This window comes from Drosophila eugracilis, unplaced genomic scaffold (assembly GCF_018153835.1).
Source record: "Drosophila eugracilis isolate 14026-0451.02 unplaced genomic scaffold, ASM1815383v1 contig_2147, whole genome shotgun sequence".
In the NCBI taxonomy this organism is placed as follows: Eukaryota; Metazoa; Arthropoda; class Insecta; order Diptera; family Drosophilidae; genus Drosophila; species Drosophila eugracilis.
The window spans coordinates 3118667-3138551 of record NW_024573030.1 but is presented as its reverse complement, the minus strand read 5'-3'; the positions used below and the strand labels follow the sequence as shown (position 1 = coordinate 3138551).

At 43.7% G+C, this 19885-nt stretch overlaps 9 protein-coding genes across 11 annotated transcripts; 6 read left to right on the top strand and 3 right to left on the bottom strand.

Annotated features, from left to right (window-relative positions):
* Window positions 1–19: 19 nt before the first annotated feature.
* On the bottom strand, window positions 20–1900 carry LOC108117434 (bystin). The gene is made up of 5 exons (XM_017229849.1): window positions 1655–1900; window positions 1480–1597; window positions 552–1344; window positions 349–468; window positions 20–281 (listed from the first exon to the last, which is right to left on the bottom strand). The coding sequence occupies exons 1-5, from the start codon at window positions 1781–1783 to the stop codon at window positions 131–133; spliced, it is 1311 nt and encodes a 436-aa protein (XP_017085338.1). The 5' UTR covers window positions 1784–1900; the 3' UTR covers window positions 20–130.
* A 583-nt stretch (window positions 1901–2483) lies between these two features.
* Window positions 2484–4384, top strand: LOC108117428 (40S ribosomal protein S6). Its single transcript, XM_017229842.1, has 3 exons — window positions 2484–2595; window positions 2829–3033; window positions 3720–4384. The coding sequence occupies exons 1-3, from the start codon at window positions 2590–2592 to the stop codon at window positions 4253–4255; spliced, it is 747 nt and encodes a 248-aa protein (XP_017085331.1). The 5' UTR covers window positions 2484–2589; the 3' UTR covers window positions 4256–4384.
* Window positions 4385–4491: 107 nt separating this feature from the next.
* On the bottom strand, window positions 4492–7654 carry LOC108117427 (general vesicular transport factor p115). Of its 2 annotated transcripts, XM_017229841.2 has the most exons (2): window positions 7158–7248; window positions 4492–7096 (listed from the first exon to the last, which is right to left on the bottom strand). In XM_017229841.2, the coding sequence occupies exon 2, from the start codon at window positions 7058–7060 to the stop codon at window positions 5054–5056; it is 2007 nt and encodes a 668-aa protein (XP_017085330.1). In that variant the 5' UTR covers window positions 7061–7096; window positions 7158–7248; the 3' UTR covers window positions 4492–5053. The 2 variants fall into 2 exon arrangements, with proteins under 2 accessions (XP_017085330.1, XP_017085329.1); XM_017229840.2 differs by having other exon boundaries at window positions 4492–7654.
* A 218-nt stretch (window positions 7655–7872) lies between these two features.
* LOC108117431 lies at window positions 7873–8403 on the top strand. 2 transcript variants are annotated; one of them, XM_017229844.2, is made up of 2 exons: window positions 7873–7972; window positions 8229–8403. In XM_017229844.2, exon 2 carries the CDS (start codon window positions 8233–8235, stop codon window positions 8395–8397), a length of 165 nt encoding a protein of 54 aa, XP_017085333.1. In that variant the 5' UTR covers window positions 7873–7972; window positions 8229–8232; the 3' UTR covers window positions 8398–8403. The 2 variants fall into 2 exon arrangements, with proteins under 2 accessions (XP_017085333.1, XP_017085334.1); XM_017229845.2 differs by having other exon boundaries at window positions 7960–8066.
* Window positions 8404–8421: 18 nt separating this feature from the next.
* On the top strand, window positions 8422–8667 carry LOC108117430 (NADH dehydrogenase [ubiquinone] 1 beta subcomplex subunit 1). The gene has a single exon (XM_017229843.2). It carries the CDS (start codon window positions 8422–8424, stop codon window positions 8590–8592), a length of 171 nt encoding a protein of 56 aa, XP_017085332.1. The 3' UTR covers window positions 8593–8667.
* Window positions 8668–9922: 1255 nt separating this feature from the next.
* LOC108117413 (serine/threonine-protein kinase Nek2) lies at window positions 9923–12648 on the top strand. Its single transcript, XM_017229821.2, has one exon. The coding sequence runs from the start codon at window positions 10152–10154 to the stop codon at window positions 12369–12371; it is 2220 nt and encodes a 739-aa protein (XP_017085310.1). The 5' UTR covers window positions 9923–10151; the 3' UTR covers window positions 12372–12648.
* Window positions 12649–12940: 292 nt separating this feature from the next.
* LOC108117438 (acetyl-CoA acetyltransferase, mitochondrial) lies at window positions 12941–14465 on the top strand. The gene has a single exon (XM_017229858.1). It carries the CDS (start codon window positions 13057–13059, stop codon window positions 14287–14289), a length of 1233 nt encoding a protein of 410 aa, XP_017085347.1. The 5' UTR covers window positions 12941–13056; the 3' UTR covers window positions 14290–14465.
* A 207-nt stretch (window positions 14466–14672) lies between these two features.
* On the bottom strand, window positions 14673–16950 carry LOC108117437. Its single transcript, XM_017229857.2, has 4 exons — window positions 16625–16950; window positions 15899–16403; window positions 15660–15847; window positions 14673–15521 (listed from the first exon to the last, which is right to left on the bottom strand). The coding sequence occupies exons 1-4, from the start codon at window positions 16948–16950 to the stop codon at window positions 14846–14848; spliced, it is 1695 nt and encodes a 564-aa protein (XP_017085346.1). The 3' UTR covers window positions 14673–14845.
* Window positions 16951–17570: 620 nt separating this feature from the next.
* LOC108117411 lies at window positions 17571–19615 on the top strand. Its single transcript, XM_017229819.1, has 3 exons — window positions 17571–17926; window positions 17984–18509; window positions 18635–19615. Exons 1-3 carry the CDS (start codon window positions 17571–17573, stop codon window positions 19613–19615), a joined length of 1863 nt encoding a protein of 620 aa, XP_017085308.1.
* The last annotated feature ends 270 nt before the right edge of the window (window positions 19616–19885 follow it).

Here is a 19885-nt window from a genome sequence, read left to right as displayed (position 1 = left end):
CACAAGACAAACCTCTGAATTAGATTTTAACTGCATATGTAGGTATATTTACATACATTTATATATAGACTATCGAGTTATTAAATAGTAAAACAATTTTATCTTAAATGTAATCTACGCCAATCCTTTCTCAGCCCTCGTATTCTACATCGGCATCTGTATACATCTTGGCTGGTTGCCCAGCCAAACCATTATCTGTCTCCATCATCTCCACATCACGACAGCTTGCCGCCTGTAGTTCCCTCCTTACATCGGGTGTGATCTTAAAATGGCTCTTTTTCCTGCAATTTTAAATCATTAGTTGTAGCAATGAGTGGTCAAGTTATTAATATGTTTCAATTTACATACTTCAGGAGCTGGAGCAGTGCATCCCTCTGCTCGGATGATATATCGTTCTTGTAGCGCTGGGCAAAGGTGAGCAGGCTCTGATGCCATAGTACTGGTAATTCTCGCTTATCGTTCTCAAATCTGAAAAAAAAAAAGTTATTCAAAAAGGTAAAATAATCTTGGCATTTTATCATTTCATTTTAATGATCACACAGTGAACTCACCTCAAAAAGTGAAAGACGGCGGCATCCACGACGCGATAGGGCAGAGCATACCGTTTATCGAGGAAGTAGCGTATAAAAATGGAATTGGCGCCTGAGTAAGCCATTTCGCATATTTTTAGCAGGCAGGCGGAAGAGTGCAAGACGGGAATAGAGCTTCGGGCAACCACGCTGCCAAAGATTATGGCCTCGCGCAGCGTACAATCGCCGCCCTCCAGCAGCGGGAGGATGATGCCTTTCATAAAGGCAGCCGGCTTAAAGAGAGCCCTCTTCAGTGCATTGTACAGATGCATATTCAGCTTCTTATATTCGCAGAGATCGTCACGAACACGTGGAAGTAGCACTAGATTATAGAATCTCTGGGCCATCGCTTGGGACAGTACCGAGCAGAAGATTCGGGTTCCCTGGAACATGGCAGCAGCGCTCCAATTATGAGGTTCGGTGATGAAAAGAATCTGCTCCCAGTTTCGTAGCTTTGGTATGATCTTGAAAGCTTTGGGGATCTTCCCACTGCGATAGCGTTTTAACACATCTCGTACACCCTCGTACATCTCCTTCACCTTTGGGTCGATCTCTTCGATCTTCAGCGAACCTTCGTCAGAGATCTTGGTGTGTATGTCGGCCTCCTTTTCTTGGATCTTTTGCATGATCATCTTGGAGAGATGCAACGTGCGCTTGCCCTCCTGCGCTGGTTGCTGAAAGCGCTCAAAGGCAGCCACATCGTCGTCATCCATGTCCAGATCGGCCATAAAGTCCGTCTCATTAACTTCTTCATCTTCTTTAGCATTGCCGTCGTCTACGGAGAAAGGAAAGTTATACACTTAGTTAATCGTGGTCAAATTGAGATGAATCGGGTTCAGAACTAAATAATTATTATAATCAAATTGAAATCCCTAAGCTATTATGAGAAGTGGTTATTTTGTGCACTTACTTAAACTGAAGTTGACTTTCCTAACGGACACCAAGCTGGGAAAATTCTCTTCGTCTAGTTCTAACTGCTGCAGCTTGGCAGCGGCTAGGATCTTCTGGCTGCTCCTGGCATCTATGTTCTAGGGAAAGGTTTTAACATTATTAAATCAACACAATGTGAAAACCGCATATCTTACCGACGATTCCTCGGCCCGCAGCTTGACCTTATCCTTGGTCTTGTTTTTGGCAACTTTTCCCTCCGTGATCTGCTTCTCCAGGTTTACATTCTTGATCGTCGCAACATTGGCCTTTTTCGGCTTGCCCATTTTGCCCTGATATTCTTAAAATTCAAACGATATAATAATGCAAAAAAAAGGTAATCACTACACGTGTTGCAACAAATTAGTAGAGCTGCCAGCTAGTCAGCAATTCAAAAAACAAAACACATTTTTTGTAAGTCTGGCAACCTTATGAAAGTGCTGGCTTTCGATAGGCTTATATACTTTGAAATGACAATTACAAATATGTGAAGTCACTTTATAAAAAAGATTTTTATGAAACCCATAATATATAAATATAGGAAAAATAAGTTACTTTCGATTTCTTTTTAGTTGTATACATTTTATAAATAAGAGATTTCAGACACACGTATATAATTTTTAAAGCTTACGTTGACCTTAGACGAAGATTTTAAAATTGTAATAATGTTTTGTTGTTTTTTATTTCAATCTTTAAAATATTAATATTAGGAAAGTAAAATGATTTTGAAATTATACTTACTTATAGACAATTTTAAAATAATTAACAAAGAAAAACTATTATAAAGTACATTTTCCTACTTCATAACATATCTTATAAAATGTAAATAGAAGACAGAAGAAAGCTTACAAAAATCTATTTAATAGTGGACCGGTATGTATAAATTAATACTCAACCAAAATCCGGCTAATATCCATATTAATAAAATAGTAAACAAATATCGCCGTGACCGACATCTATCGATATATGCCGGCAAACAATCGACGACCCATCTCTACTTCCTCCTATCGGTCTTTTCCAACCCTGCGCTGGCAGCCAACAGACCTCGGCCGATTCTTTTTTTTTCTGCGTTGCGTGCAAACAGACCGACAATATGAAGGTGTGCTGAAAATTTGTGAATTTAAATTGATAAGCCCAGTGTACATTAAGAAATATTGCCAAAATGCTAAAGCGCAAGTACTGGCGTTGTGAACAGATAGAATTGCGAGCGAAAATAACCAGTGATTGCGTTTAAATCCGTAGATGATATTTTATCCAATTCTTATATTGTATATTTTTTGTGGACAACATCTACATTGTGTGTGACTTGTTTTTTTTTGTTGTGTGTTGCAGCTCAACGTTTCCTATCCCGCTACGGGATGCCAAAAGCTGTTCGAGGTTGTCGATGAGCACAAGCTGCGTGTCTTCTACGAGAAGCGTATGGGACAGATTGTGGAGGCCGATATCCTCGGTGACGAATGGAAGGGCTACCAGCTGCGCATTGCCGGTGGCAACGACAAGCAGGGATTCCCCATGAAGCAGGGTGTCCTGACCCACGGTGAGTTTAAAATTGCAATTTTTATAAGATATGTAGTGATTGGAGGGATCTAGAGGGTTTAACTGTTTGTAGCTGCCTTAGTTGCCAAATTCGTAAAAGAGTCTATACAACCTTAGTTGGTTCCTATTACTTTTTATAGTTTCTATATTGTACTCAATCCTCATGGAATTATATATAATTTTGTTAGGAAAAAGCTCAAAAATTATTTATGCAAAATTCCAATTATGGCAAATACCTGCATTTGATCTAAAGATTTATCTATCTCCCTTTTTAAAAATACTGTTTTCTAACAAAACTTACGTTTGCGGTTTTAAAATATTTGTTTATTTCCTTCATAGTAATTTACAGTATGCCATATAAGAAATATATCTTAGAATGTTAGTTAGGACATCATAATAAGGTTATAAAACGATGTTTGGTCATTGGGAAAATAGTGAATATGCTTTAATTTCTTCAAAACTAATCCAATCAACCGTACCACATTTTTTTTGGACATAACCTAGGAATTGGTTATCTGTTTAGAAAAAGTAAACAATTTTAGATAGAAATGTTTGGATTTTGGTAAAACAGAGTATATTTAATTTTCAATGTCGGAATGATAATTTATCTAGTTACCTTCCAATCCCTGGCAATATCCAAACATCATAATTAAAAAAGAATGAATTAACAAATATACCTTTAACTAGGTCGTGTTCGCCTGCTCCTGAAGAAGGGACACTCGTGCTACCGTCCACGCCGTACTGGTGAGCGTAAGCGCAAGTCTGTGCGCGGATGCATCGTGGACGCCAACATGTCTGTGCTGGCTCTGGTTGTGCTGAAGAAGGGCGAGCAAGACATCCCCGGCCTTACCGACACGACCATCCCCCGTCGTCTGGGACCCAAGCGTGCCAGCAAGATCCGCAAGCTCTACAACTTGAGCAAGGAAGATGATGTGCGTCGCTTCGTTGTGCGTCGCCCTCTGCCCGCCAAGGACAACAAGAAGGCCACCTCCAAGGCCCCCAAGATCCAGCGTCTGATCACCCCTGTTGTGCTGCAGCGCAAGCACCGTCGTATTGCGCTGAAGAAGAAGCGCCAGACGGCTTCCAAGGAGGCTGCCGCCGACTACGCTAAGCTGTTGGTCCAGCGCAAGAAGGAATCTAAGGCTAAGCGTGAGGAGGCCAAGCGTCGCCGTTCCGCCTCTATCCGCGAGTCCAAGAGCTCCATCTCGAGCGACAAGAAGTAAATGCCGCAGACACGGAACCCACATTCTTCATTTAAGCAGAAACTGAACGTAGATCAGATCTGAATGATCTACGAGAGGAAAAAAGAAACTTTGTAACCATTTATGTTAAATAAATGTGAAAAAATGGTATACAATGCGTTGTGTAGTGTTGAATTTGTTTTCCAGTGAAGGTGTTGTCTTTTGATTTACCTGTAAGATGTGCCCCTAAGAAAGAGGCAAAATAATGCGTTTGAATGTTAATATATTAACTTTTATTTATTTTATTTTTCCGTCAGGTAAATGCAACAGTTCTGACAATATTTCATGTTTAATATGTTTTGGCATTATTAGCTGATTAATATATATTTCATTTCTTTAAACGGAATATTCAAATATAAATAAATTGTAATTAACTGGTCGGGAAAAGTTCAAAAAGAGTACATAAGTAAGAGAGCATAAATTCAACTTTTTAAAGACGCTTATGACAAATAAGAAATCAAATTTTTCATTAAAGGGTATTTAATATTTGGCCTTTAGAAAACCAAAAAAGCAAAAAGGAAAGAAACGAATTGGAAAGAGATGAAAATAGGAAAATGTGCGCGTATTTAAATATCTATCTATCTTTTGCGATTTGCTGTAGTTCCCGCCAAAAACACATCTTAGATTTTGTTTAAATTTCGATCTATAGACGTATATTCTGTACGTGAGTAAAATATATATAAATAAAAATAAAGTAGAATGTGTGTATATAAAATAGTTAGAAGTGTTTTAAGGGCAGTCGAGGGAATTCCAGTATTAATACGTGGTCAGCAACGATCCTTATCTGCTGGCAGTGCCACTTGGAATTGGACTCTCTTCCTCAGTTACTGGCCCACTAGGAGCTTGATTAGAAGTTGAGAAGGGAATAGTCGTGGCCGCCTCCTCATATCTCGTCAGTTTGGACTCCTGGTCGGCCAGCAGTTCGAGCAAATCCTCCTGATCCTTTTGCGTAGCTGCCAGTGATTCTAGTGCCGTATCTGCACGCTGTTTCTCGGCCGTCAACTGTTGACGTAGCGTCTCCAGGTCCTTGGTCAGCCTTATATTTTCAGCGAAGTACATGTTAGCCTGGTAGCGTGCGGCATTTAGCTCCTCCACGTTGGCAGTCGTGGTTTCTGCTCCTTGAGCGGATTTTACTTGACCCGCTGAAGCCCCCAGCTGCGCTTTAAGCAATGTGTTTTGATCTGAAAGCTGGGAATTTAGCGACTGCTCTTCGCCGAGCTTTTCCTTCAGCTCTGCATTTTCCTGCTCAAGGTCTTTAGTGGATTGTTGAAGCCCTTGAATCTGGGCATCCATGCCACGGATTATCCCTTTGTACTGTGAGACCAAAGCAGAAGCTTCAGAACTCAGAGTGAGTTCGGTCAGTTCTATGCCATCCACATCGAATCCACTGACCAGTTTGGCAATCAGTGCCTCTAATCCCTTGTACAGCTTGCAATACTCGTAGTCGAGCAGAAGTTCTCCGGCCGATTTTGCCCGTATTTGCGCCTGCTTACAAGCCCGACTGTAGGCCTCGTGCCTCGACACCTCCGCTAGTTTGTTGCAGAAGCTCTCCTGGCCGATTCGCTTGATAATCAATTGGCTGATGTCCTCGCGCTTTTGTCCGGGCAACGAGTTATCATTGAACTGAATGCACAGGCCCATGAGGAAGGCACACATGCCCTGGACCAAAAACTCACGTTCGTCGTGCTCGTTAGAGCAGAGTTGGGCGGTCAGATAGGCCATGGTGCCCTGCGTCTCTAGCATAGCCTTTACCGCTCCAGGGCAATGTGCTAGCCATAAACTGAGAAGCATTAGCAGACCCACCTTGCTCTGTAACCGATAACGTTCCTGCTGCATGAGATTAGTGCACTGCTCAAGCAACGTAATGGGCCTTTGACCACCGGGAGTTGCCAGCAGAACGCGCAGTAATTCCTCTTTAAGGGCTACATTCTCCACAAGAGAGTGCATCAGGGCCACAGCGGAGAACCAGTTGGCTAGGGCATCTGTGGAGAAAAGTCCGGTGCAAAGGAGTTGTCCCGTTGACAGGGCACTGACATCGGAGGTACTGGAGGGCAGAAGGGTCTGAACCACCGCCCGCTGACCATCGGAATTGCGATAAAGGAAGCACTCAAAGCAGTAGAGAACGGCGCATCGCAGAGCCAGCAGTTGTTTCTCATTGATCATAGACATTAAGAGGACTACAATTGCCGGTCTGGGAGGACTACTCGGGGCCATAACCCTTCCCAGTTCATCTTGGTTGTCCCGATCGCCACGCACCACCTCTGCCACCGCATTTATAGTCTCCGTAAGTATATCTGCCGGTACACCGCTACTCATTAGAATCTCACAGAGAGCATGGAGCAGACGGGACTTTTGCATGACACGCTGGCAAGCGGCTACCACTTGTTGTTGATTACTGGGAGTGACAAGTGCTCGAACTACCTGCAGTAAGCAGTGGAAGTTCGAGATCTTCTGTGGTGACCATCCGGCCTCCTCCGAATCCTGCGAAAGCTCAAACATTGGTGCCAATCGCTGGATGTAGCTCCCCTCCTTGAAGAATTGCTGATTACTAGAGTTGTTCTTGAGGAGATTCAATAGCAGTATGAGACAGTCCTCCACTACGATACCGCCATCGGAACAGCCCTCTTCCCGCACGATCTCGAACAGGCGGTCGAAAGCGTTTTCAAAGGCCACAATCTTCTGAATATTCGAGTTGCCCTTGGTCAGTTCGATTAGCAGCAGCAATACATCGTTGCGGATTACCTCGCGGCTGTCCGTCAGTAGATCCATCAGCTTTGACACGCCCATTGGGCTGACGAGGACCAGATCCTGCAGTTCCCGTGTCTTGTTTGAGATGAGGGACGTAATCAGTTGAATGGCGGCACGGCGAACTCGAAAATCATACTCATCCAAGTAGCTCATGACCAGGGTAACATGCTCCGGCGTTTTGATGAACATCTCCGTGAACTGCTCGCCCACATTCACCGTAACCGTGGGATTGTCCGCTTCTTCGTCGAACTCCTCGCTGGTTACCACGTTGCACAGTGTGTCCAAGGCATAGCTAATGATCTCTGCATCCTGTCCATCGTTCTGAAGCACCTGTACCAACGGTGGCATGCCTTGGGCACCCACCTCGATACGGTATTTGCGAGACAGTGCTTTCAGTGCCCGACAAGCATCCCGTCGATCCTCCAGGAGCGTTGAGGAGTAGACGCGGTCCACCAGCTTCTCCACTGTCTCGGCAGCACTTGGTTGCTGGCCAGGTTCCGTGCTGCCCAGCACCGTCTTTATGCCACTCTTCAGGAACTCCATGCGAGTGTGTTTACGGTTTATTTTGGATTTTTTCGCATTTGACAAGACACGTCAATTCATGAAAACAATTGACGGGCGGCTTAGAGATGACTAAAATTCGATAAGTCCAAGCCCATTTATCGATAAGCGACTTAATTTGAAATATTTGTAGAAGACTTTCTAAGTATTAATTATCGAAAGTCGGTCCGTACATTTTCTTAATGTATTTTTGTCATATAAAGATCCATGTCTTTCTCATTTAAAGATTTGTTTTGCCTAATTCACTCAAATTACAAAATGGCCAGCTTATAGCTGATTGAAAGATTTTTCCTTAGGTGGCATCCCCACCATGGATAATCGATAGCCTACCACCATAAAATTCACTGAACTAAAAACGAGTCGACAGCCCTGGTGCTATCGATGCTATAAGTAAGTTAAAAACAAAACTAATTTATCAATTTGGTGTTTAAAACCAAGAAAAAAGTCACTAAAAACGCTGTTTAAGGCTTGATCCAGGCGCGGTGTAAGCATGGGCTGGACAAACTAATAGAAATAACTCGTCGCTTGGGAGATATCAGTCATTTTCATTACGTAATCCGGCAAAAGTCTCCTCCATAACATAACAAATCGCACACACATCACATTTGTGTCTCATAAATCCGCATCTCGTGTGCTTGTCTTGCAGACCTATGGGCAGTGGGATTTTGGTGCAATTGGCTCGAAAGTACGGCGCAGTGATATTCTTTCCCACTGTTGCAGTCGGATCGATTTACGCAGATTGGTCGCACACCCGCGAGTGGAAACGCCAACAGCTTCAGTTGGCATACAGCGCCCAGCTAAAGGATCAGCGATAGAAGAAACACATAGGCGATAATATCATGGTCTTAGGACTGGATAAGCGTGCACTGTGGGGCGCCCTGCCACTACTCGGATTTGCCATCGGACACTTCCTGGACAAAAAAGAAACGGAACGCATGACCATGTTCCGGGACAAGAGCGCACTGTACGGTCGCTCCGGTGGCAGCGGGGATAAGGAACCATCCTGGTAATCCTGGCAGTAGTCATACATATATATTATTTTTTCCCACTCACTGTTAACCAATAAACCGGAGAAATGTGAAAAAGACTCGTCGTTTACCTGCAGTGAAAAACAGATCTGTGGTTAGAAACGTGATTTATTTGTGAAGGATTGCATGGCATTGTTTGTATTACCGAGGAAAACCATAAAAACATCAACACACGTCTAACGATAAGACGAAAACAAAGAAAATCTAAGGAGACAACTCGTTTCTGATGGATTCTACCTGGGCATTACGGCGGTAGAGAAAGAGAGACTCGATAGTTAAGTTCTTTTTAGTTCGGATTAGGGGCTTAGGTAGTAATATCTCAAGTTTAGTTTATGAATATCTCAATGAATTATTTGTTTGCTTATCCATTGATACAAAATATAAATGATTTTATGATTATTATTTGTACAAAAGATGACCTCAATATTCTACTTAGCGCGGCTCTGCTAAAGTTTTCAAGTGCATCCCGTCAATCCCTTAGACAGAACTGGCGATAAGTGGAGAACCGATCTCTTCTAAATATGAAATATGAAATCCGATAAGGACATTTCCACTTTTCCAAACAAGGCAGCAAATTGAAATGCCAATGCAGCAAAACTAATTTATTTTTATGGCCAACAGTTAGGGGTTTCGTATTCTTGGGTTCAAGTTCAGAATTGAGCGTGATGAATCGTTGGAATTGTATTTTGTGCGTGCTGCCTCTTTCTAGCCCATTGTCTTCGATGGTCAGCAGATTGTACACAAGCGCAGTGGGATCGAATGGAATGGGAGTGGGATTTTCCAGATTTTTGACTCACAAGTGCACTGGCACAGCGGGGGAGAGAATGAGCGAGAGAAAGAGATTTAGCATATTTGCAAGTGCCTACCTATACTGCTAGTTGCGATCGAGAGAGCAGTAGTGTGATCTTCATTCCTGGAAGTAAACGAGAGATGTACGTGGAACAAAAACATGACAGTGCTGCTGGGTCTAGCGGAGAAATAGCTAACCTAGACATGAAATTGTACATTGCATAGGCTCATGGTTATAGTAATGAAGGTCAGGTTAGCTTGCCTTCTAATTATTCTGATAAAATAGATAAAACAGATAATTGCCTTGTATATTTTAGGACATTTTAATAGAAGCTGTTTTAAGATTTGTAGTACAATTGTATATGAAAATATAGTTACATATACATATGTATGTGCAGGTAAGCCAGTGTAACATAATAACTATTTTATCCCTTCCTTTTTCCTCATACTAAATCACGAGGCAATTAAGCTATTTCAACATCTACCTTGTTTGTGTTATCTTCAGCACAGTTATCTTGTATATCCAGTTTTAGCGGGCCATCGCCAAGTGCTCAGCTCTCTCCTTCGTCCACTTGTTGTTCTTCTCTCTATTTCTTTCAGGTACCCGAAAATGAGAATTCCAGAAACCCAGAGAGCCCAAAAATCCTGCATCCCAAAAACCAGTCTTAATTCATTTTGGGATCTTAAAGTGAGCGGATCGAAAGAAATAGGTGGCGCGAATACTAAAATAGAATTAAAAGGTTTTATCAAAAATGAGTGAAGTGGAATCTGCAGGCATGGACTTTTCGCGAAAAACCCTGCAGGACTACGAGGTCTTGGCCGTGATGGGAAATGGATCCTTCGGCACCTGCTACAAAGTGCGTGATAAGAACACCGGGGAGCTGTTTGCATGGAAAGGAATGAACTACGATGAATTGGATGAGGCCAAATGCGAGGCTTTGGTCTCCGAGATCAGTGTTCTGCGGCAGCTCCAGCATCCAAATATAGTGCAGTACTACCATCATTTGGTGAATCGAGAGGCCAAATCCATATATATAGTAATGGAGTGCTGTGCCGGCGGCGATCTCGCCCAGATCGTCCAGCTAGCAAGATCCCAAAGGCAACGTTTCGAGGAGCCCTATATATGGAAGGTGCTCTTCCAACTGTGCCGAGCTCTTCAGGTGTGCCACAATAAAATTCCTAACGGCACAATACTGCATCGTGATATCAAACCAGCTAATATTTTCCTGGATGCTGCCGGAAATGCCAAACTGGGAGATTTTGGCCTGGCCAGGATGCTGCGAAGGGATCAAAGCTTCGCAGCTTCTTTTGTAGGCACGCCACATTATATGAGTCCGGAATTGGTGAGGGGCAGGAAATATGACCGGAAAAGCGATGTCTGGGCCGTAGGCTGTTTGGTCTACGAGATGTGTGCCTTGCGACCGCCGTTTCGGGGAAGAGCCTTTGATCAGTTATCCGAAAAGATTGCCCAAGGTGAGTTCAGCCGCATTCCCACAGTCTACAGTGCCGACCTGCAGGAGATCATTGCCTTCATGCTGGCTGTTGATCATGAACAGCGTCCAGGCATCGAGGTCATCATTAGGCATCCACTAGTGGTGCGGAATATCAGTGACCTGGATGGCAAGTTTCCGAATTTAATTGAAGCAGGAGACGATTTTTACAAGTTTCCCATCGGAGGTAAACTCTTCGAAGACGAAGATGAGTTGGATGTGGCGCCGGAACTTTCCAGTACTTTGTTTACGGAACAATACAGCTTCAATGAAGGTTATGGACAAAGAAGACTCAGTGTGACTGGCGTTTTCACTCCAGATTTGAGAAGTGAACTCTTCTACTCTGCTAAGCGAAAAATCTTTCCTTCAAAGAAACTTCAGCTTTCGGATCCAGCCCTATATGAAAGTATAAGGAGAGAAGAGCAAGCAGAGGAAAGGCAGGTGGAACTAGAGGAGGAGCGACGACTCAAGAATTATCGAGACAAGCAAAAGCACCAGGAAATCCTAAGTAATCAACCACTAAAGGAGGCCGCTGACAGTCCTCGAGCCATCACCCAAAACATTTTTGATGAAGTGTTAAAGACCCGTCTTCATGCTATCCGTGCTCAGGAATCGCTTTTACAGCAGAAGTTAGAGGAGCTACAGGCCCGAGAAAAGGAGATACAGTTGGCTGAGCAGCGCGTCCAATCGCTGGAGCGGCAGCTCCAAGAAAAACTTCTTCAGCAGGAGAAGAATACCTGCAGTTGTAGACAATCACTAGCACCGCCCATTCCTCCCAGGAAGCCAGTAAAGTCCCAGCATGATGACACCTACTGCACTATCGAACTAAATGAGACGTCTCCCACAGTTGCAAAACTCAATTTGGCAACCATGCCGGCTCCCAAATCCTTGAATAATTTGCGAAAGGTTACCTTTCAGTCGCCTCAGAAATTTGTCACTTACGGGATCGAGAATATTCCTCCTCCGGTTGTTAATCCGACAATTAATCCTCCACCTGCCTCCGTTCCCATGCAGATAAGCGTGTCTAGTAATGATTCCGGGGATAGTCAAGCCTCCTCCACCCGCAGGAAGTCTATACTCTCTCTTTTTGGCCTGAGTCGTGGTTCTAAGGCGTCCTCCAAATCCCTTCCAACGGTGAATCAGGGTCCACAAGCCGCTTCAGTGCGCGTACAGCGACCTCCTTTGGCTCTTAAGGCACAAGTCACTCAAGAACAGCCGGCGGCAGTTCCTCCGGTTGCCAATCTCTGGACCAAAGAGCAAAAGAAACAAGCCTTTGAACTGCTGGCGGCCATGAATGCGGCGGAGAGGGAGGCAGGCAGTGGACCAGCCGGCGGTACCGGGCCAGGAGGAGCACGTCGCCAGCATCTCCGACAATCAGTGAGGGAGAGGAACTCTTCACTCCAGCGAAATCGCATGCGGCGATCATTGGTGGTGCCCAGCGGCCATCAGAAGCTATCAACGCGCGATCAGATGGTGATCTAAGCAGACTGGTGCGAGGCATTGTAGAGTTCTGGAGCCATGGAAACCATGGAAACTAAGAGGTTGTGATGTGGAATAAGTTCCGTAATATACATATGATTTTTTTTTAACATCAATTTTTTTTATTGCCATATTTTGCAAGCGTATTATTAGCAGTAAGATTTTACTTTTTTTCGCTGCCATTCATTGTGCAATTTTCATTAGTTTAAATAAACAAGTATATTTAAGCATTTTTTTTTGGCATTTAATAAAATTATTCAAACTATGCTTATTAAGTATATGTTTAACGCTTTCTTTTTATATGTATACGGCTGAAATTGCTTTAACAATTTCCGTTAAATTTAATTTACGCAGTTTCAGTGCTGTGTAATGTATAAAGTAAACTTAATTATATAATTTTTAATCGAATGCAGCTTTAAATGTATGTCTGATATTGGCAAGATTATATAATTGACATACAAATCAATTTTGAAATATTAATTTAAAAACTACAACAAAAATATAAACATAAGATGATTTTACCTATTTTTCGGTTTGACATTTGCCAGCCCTGTGCCGTGTCAGCTGTTGCCTATCGATAGACCGGTTTGTTACGCAAGCAACAGGTTCTGGTGTGACTTCTGATTGGATTTTTGTTATTTCCAAGTGTGATTGCTGCGCTAGTTTATACATTTAACTAAATTCCAAGATGTCCGCCCGACTACTTCAGGTCACGCGTCGCTGGAGCGCCCAGCGCACTTACAGCTCAAAAATAGCTGAGGTTGTGGTAGTTTCGGCTGCCCGTACACCAATTGGCAGCTTCCAGAGTCAATTAGCCCCACTGACGGCCACCCAACTGGGAGCTCGGGCCATTGAGGCCGCTATTGAAAAGGCAGGGATTGCAAAGACCGATGTCCAGGAAGTTATAATGGGCAACGTGGTTTCAGCTGGTTTGGGACAAGCTCCCGCCCGGCAAGCTGCCATTTTCGCTGGACTCCCTACCAACGTGTGTTGCACCACGGTGAACAAAGTCTGCTCTTCGGGCATGAAATCTGTGATGTTGGGCGCTCAATCTTTAATGCTCGGTTATGCGGATGTGGTCGTTGCCGGTGGCATGGAGTCGATGTCAAATGTGCCCTACTACCTGAAGAGAGGCGCGACTCCCTATGGTGGCGTAAATCTCACTGATGGCATCGTTTTTGATGGACTTTGGGATGTCTATAACAAGTTCCATATGGGCAATTGTGCTGAAAATACGGCCAAGAAACTGGAGATCACGCGACAGCAACAGGATGACTTCGCCATTGAGTCGTACAAGAGATCAGCTGCAGCTTGGGCTAATAAGGTGTTCCAGGAAGAGATTGCTCCCGTGAAGATCCAGCAAAAAAGGAAGCCAGAGATTGTAATCTCCGAGGATGAGGAATACAAACGCGTGAACTTTGATAAATTTGGACAGTTGGCCACTGTTTTCCAGAGGGAAAATGGTACTGTGACCGCTGGAAATGCCTCAACATTGAATGATGGTGGTGCCGCGGTGGTTTTAATGAGTGCTGAGGCCGCTCAGAAGGCGGGAATTAAGCCTTTGGCCAGAATTGTGGCCTTCCAGGATGCGGAAACCGATCCCATTGATTTTCCCATTGCTCCAGCTTTGGCAATTCCCAAACTACTAAAACGTGCCGGCGTTCGTAAGGAGGACGTTGCCATGTGGGAGGTCAACGAGGCCTTCTCCCTGGTGGTGTTGGCCAATATCAAAAAACTGGATGTGGACCCCACCAAGGTCAATGTCCATGGTGGAGCTGTATCCATTGGACATCCGATTGGAATGTCTGGAGCTCGTCTGGTGGCCCATCTTTCGCATAGCCTTAAAAAGGGCGAATTGGGCTGTGCCTCAATTTGCAATGGCGGTGGTGGAGCCTCCTCCATTCTTTTAGAGAAGTTGTAAAGCCACCTGGAAACCCTACTCTCAACCAGAATTGCATTTAATATGGATCTAACGCAGTGATCGTTAAAAGCTCTATGTTTTTTTTATAATTGTTAAGTGTCTTTTTTTGCGCTTAGCTGCATTTATCGAAATCTTGTGATTTGCATAATAAAATTATGAACCATTGATTAATTAAATAGAGACTAGGTTTTATTGCGGTAAAATTTGAAATCTTAATTAAATAAATTCATTAAATGCATACAAAATAAAATTAAAATAAAGAATTAAAAGAAAAAAAACACTCAGTTCGAGTTTTATTTTTTCTGTCTTTAAAAATGCATTTTCATATTCATGATTAGATTGCGATTGAAAATAATCTGTAATTAAGCCGTTTACTTTTACTTTTTTTTTTTAACCAAAAACTGCAAGTCCCTAAGTTTCTGTAGTTGTGTTTTATTATAAGTTTTATAAAACCCGTTTGTTAATTTCCCTTAAATAAGTAAACATTTTCGATTGTTCTTTTCAATTGTATTTTAGTGGAATTTATTTTTAAAATATTTTGAATAGTTATTATAATTTAGACTCCGGTATTTCCAGCAAGTCTGGCGGCCAGCAGTTCACAGATAAAGACGACCAACGAAAGAAAATATAGTCCTGCGGCTAGTAGATATATTGCCCAAAGATCAGGCAACTGGATGTGCTTCTCCCGGTAGAGAAATCGGCTACGGAAATACCGCTCGCTGGCCATCTGACCAGCCCAGTGATGCAGCAGGCCCACAGATCGAATGGACATGACTAGGCGGTCCAGATGACCCACCAGATGCGAGTGCTTCTGTAGATAAATGGCAAGCTGTTGCTCTAAAACGTGTTGGGGTATAATGTGATACGCTCCTGCTCGATGGCCTCGTTGGGTTAAATAAAGCAATGCATTCTCGGACAGTAGTCCAAAGAATAAAGGATGTGAGCCAGCTCCATCTCGCAGGGAACATCGGTCCAACTGGCGGAGAACTTCATCCTCTCTTTCCGAGCTAACAATCATGGTTTTTATTTCCAGAATCTCGTGTAGACTAGGCACTTCCCTCAAATCTTGCAATGTGGCCCGACTCATCACTGCCGCATAGCCACCATTGGTCAGATCTTGTAGGCTTTCGGGTAATCGCTGATGTAGATGATAGCGCAGGATAAGGAACAGCAAAGCCGAATACATGGACCTAACGATCAGACCAAAAAATAGCCAACTTGCGAAGATCAACTGCAGTGATGGACGCTCCGGAGGTTCGATCGGCAAACCGAGGGCAGCGGCATATACCGCCATGACTAGAGCCACACGATCCCCAACCCCGCGTCCATGGAGCAGCAACAGGCAGGATATACTAAAAAAACTGGAAAACAGGCAAATCCAAGTGAGTGCCTGGAAGGGAAACGACCATATCTCCATGCTGGTCAGATTGTGTGCGTTAAGTAGGAGACAACCCACCAGCCGGTTCGAGTAGTGGGGAAATACAGGAGTTAGGTTCGACGAGTACTGGATGCGCTTCCTCACATAACCAATCGCTAGGTGGGCAATACGTCCGTGGACCTGCCAATGGTAGTATTAATCGATTTTTCGATTACGATAATGTTAACTTACCAACTTCTGGAGCAGTTGCTTTTCGGACCATATTGTGCGATTCTTTCGCTGATCCTGCAATCCCGTAAACTGAATGCTAAAGTTCATCCTGTGGGATAATTCCTGCAACAAGCGCCCTTCCAGTCCTCGGAGTTCCCGATGACTTTCATCCATTTCGAAAAACGGAGCTAGTCTCCTTGCTAAAACCAGCAAAGGACACCCATTGAGATTGTGTAACTTGGAGGGAAAGTAATCTTGATGTTGCCAGGATTTACCCAGGAACTGATTGATCTGAGTAGGATGCGAGTCGTTGCAATGGCCGGGCGCATAAGGGAAATAGGTGTGGAGGAGCACCTGACCACCGGAACTCTGTGTCATGACGTTGCAGTTAATCAACTGGTGGCGCCAGCAGTACGCAAACACGCCCTGCATATCATGTGGAATCAGTGCGTCCCTCTGTTGTAGGAAAATGAAGTAGTACTCGCTGCCGTCTGACTCCGCAGTGTATGTGTGGATTTCAATGTCCCTAAAAAAGATTTTCCTTAAAAATCCTGATGTTAGCAACAAAAAACAGAAATTTTTACTTTCACAGAATAACAGATCTGCGTTCACAGTTGAATATGTTAAAAGTTTGCCATTTTTAGCAAAATTTAATGATGTTACCCCTTATCGAAAAATTTGAAATTTGATTTCTCCCAAAAAAAAAAGGATTTTTTCAATAACTTAGCCAATAATGGCACGTCTTACAGCAGCGCATCCAGAGAGTCCACTAGCAGCAGATTGTGGGTTCTTGGTCCCTCGATTCGTCGAGGACGATTAAGCTCGATCAGGACCAACTGGATGATCATTGTATCCACGCTCTCGTAGAGCAGCTGCATGATATTGCGGTAGAAATTCATCGGACTGGGTCGCCGACAGGAGAGGACCACAATGAAGGCGGGGGCGATTCGCTGGTAAAAATCCTCAATGAAGACCCGAAGAGCCTGGGCCACGTGATGATTTATGGACGCCGCCTGCGTCTGAGCGCCGATGTACTTCATCGACTCAAAATTCAGCAGACTAGTCACGTTCATGTCCGTCTGTCTCTCCGAATCCTGAAAGAATACAGCCGGATTTATTAAGTGGCCGAGGCGAATTCCTGGCCCATGCCGTCTCTGTTTGCATCTCATCAACTTAAGTCAAACAAAACTATTGTAGGTCACGCACCAAGTTGGACAATTAGCCAGGGATTTATTTTCGATAGTTGGCCGCTCGTTATTATCTAACTTTATATGGTCTATAAGGTGGTGGTTATGGTTGTACCTTACCAGGTGTCGACAATCGGAAATTTTTGGAAATGTGCAGGTCTGTTCTATTTATAGGTGGTGGGTATTTTTTCTTTGATTAATGTAAGTGTACACTCAACTCTGAGTATATAGTTAAAATAAATAAAAAAGTTTCAAAGATAATATTTAAATAAATTGATTAATAAATTAAATCAGTTCTTAGGAATGTATTAATTTATTAAAAACATTTACAGCTCCTACAACTTCTAATCACAAGCCCTAATATTTTCATATCGTAATTAGACTGTTTTAGTATTTGATTTTAATTAGTGCAATCTCTGTTAAGATCTGGCTATGATAAACCGGAAAGCCCAATAACCCAGTCCATTTGAATGTGCTTTCCTTACAGTCGAGCATTCAACTTTGCCATGAACAATCCGAATTCTAGCTTGAGTTCCGGATACGGTCTTTCCATCTATAGGAGTTACCTGGAGCATTCGCGGATCGACATGCAGGGGGACGAAGCCAATGCCTTCGTGGTCAGGGCACTGCGGTTAGTAATCGAAAATGTGTTAGCCCAAATAAGCACTACTCTGGTGGTGACCATCTCCACTCGACACCTGGGCACCGCCCATTGGTTCGAGTACATGTTGAACAACCTGATGGATTCATGGCGAATGGTGGCTGTGCAACTTTTCCGGATTCGTCCTGATTTGGTGGCTAATCTGGTGCCCGGGAGGAAACGAGTTAACCTGTTAATGGTAGACTCATATGTAGGATTGTTGTGAGTTTATCAAAATAATAAAATGTAATATTTAACTATAATAATCTACCTTTTCAGGGACACCAACATTACGGCCAACAATGCGGACTTTGATGACCCGGACTATTACTTTATTTTCTTGCAGGCACGGGATCACCTGGTCCCCAAGCAGCTGCAGTTGATCCTGGAACACTGTTTGGCCCACTTTTGGCTGCACTGCAATGTAATGGTCCAAACCGCTCAAGTGGAGGTGTTTATTTATACCTACTTTCCATATACGGCGGACAGTTGCCAGGAGGCACATCCCGTGCTAGTAAACACGTTTGATGGTCGCAAATGGAAGCGGAATTTCAAGATGTTTCCAGATAAAGTCAGCCAGATGCACGGATGTCCACTAACTGTACTCACCTGGCACCAGCCACCCTTCGTTGAGCTGTTTTGGGATCCAAAGAACAATCGCAGCGGAGCAAGTGGCTTTGAGTTTCAGCTGGTAAAGCACCTTGCACGTCAAATGAACTTTAGCCTGGAGGTGATCGATATTGCCCTGCTGCGACCGAATGCCTATCGTCTGGCGGAAGGTGCCAACGATGGACCCATCGAAAAGGTGAGTTCAAAATGTTTTCTTAAGATTTTTAATATCAGGTTTTTTGTAACCGCTTTCAAAAATGAAATATCTTGAAACTTAACTGTATCCATAAATAGCCAATAATCCATTTGTTATATTTATAGCTCCTGCAGCGTAGTGCTAACATAAGCATGGGGTACTTCCGGAAGACGGCTCGCCGGAATCAACTGCTGACCACGCCCATGTCATACTACTCCGCCAATTTGGTGGCTGTTTTGCGGACAGAACGCTATCGCCTAAGTTCTCTTTCCTTGCTGGTGTTTCCCTTTAAACTATCCGTTTGGTTGCTACTGCTCCTGTCACTGCTCATCCACCTTGTGATCTATCTGCCAGGAAGGAGAACTAACCATGGAGAGAGTGGTGGTGGACTTCAGGTGATGGCCTTGCTTTTGGGGGCAGCCGTAGCACGCCTACCACGCCCCTGGAGGCACCGTTTGATTGCCGCCCATTGGCTGTGGGCCAGTATACCCCTGCGAGTATCCTATCAATCCCTGCTCTTTCACCTGATCCGCCTGCAACTGTACAGTACACCATCATTTTCCCTGGAGCAACTGATGGCGGATGGTTTCCAGGGTATATGCACGGCGAATACCCACCGATTGCTACTCGAGATGCCACAAGTAGCTCGGAACCCGGATAGTTTTCATTCTCTGGACACGCCATTCGATTGGGACGTTTTGAATGCCCTCCAGCAATATAGGAATCGTAAAATATTCGCCGTCGCTAATCGGGATGTAGCCCTATCCTTTATGCACTCCTCCAGCTATCCAAATGCCTATCACGTGGTCAAACAGCCCGTGAATGTCGAATATGCCGGAATGTACATGCCTAAGCATTCGTTACTCTACGAGAAGGTGGATGATGCAATCCGGCGACTTGATGCAGCAGGATTTATCCTCGCCTGGCGAAGGGCGTCCTTTGCATCAGTCCTAAGACGGGATGAGGTGCAGATGACCAGCCGGCGGTACATCAACAATGCCAAGCTTTCGGGAATTTACATGGTCGTGGCGGCGATGTACCTGCTGGCCGGTGTAGTGTTTGTCGGAGAGCTCGTGTTTTGGAGAAGGAACTGGATTGTTAAATAAATACTTTAAATTCATTTTCTTTTAATTTTTTATAATGTCTTCGTAATCTTTGTTACAATATAATGTAACATTATTAAGTAACTAACATTTTTATTGATTACTTTTCTTACACGGTATTGACCTATATTTCGGGTTACAAAAACTATTTAGTGACAACAATTAATCACAAAACTTTTCCGGGTAGTTAACGTATAAGTTTCATTCAATTTAATAATGATTCAGACTTAATAACCTGGTCAGGATATCTAAGTTCTTTATTGAGCGGCTCGA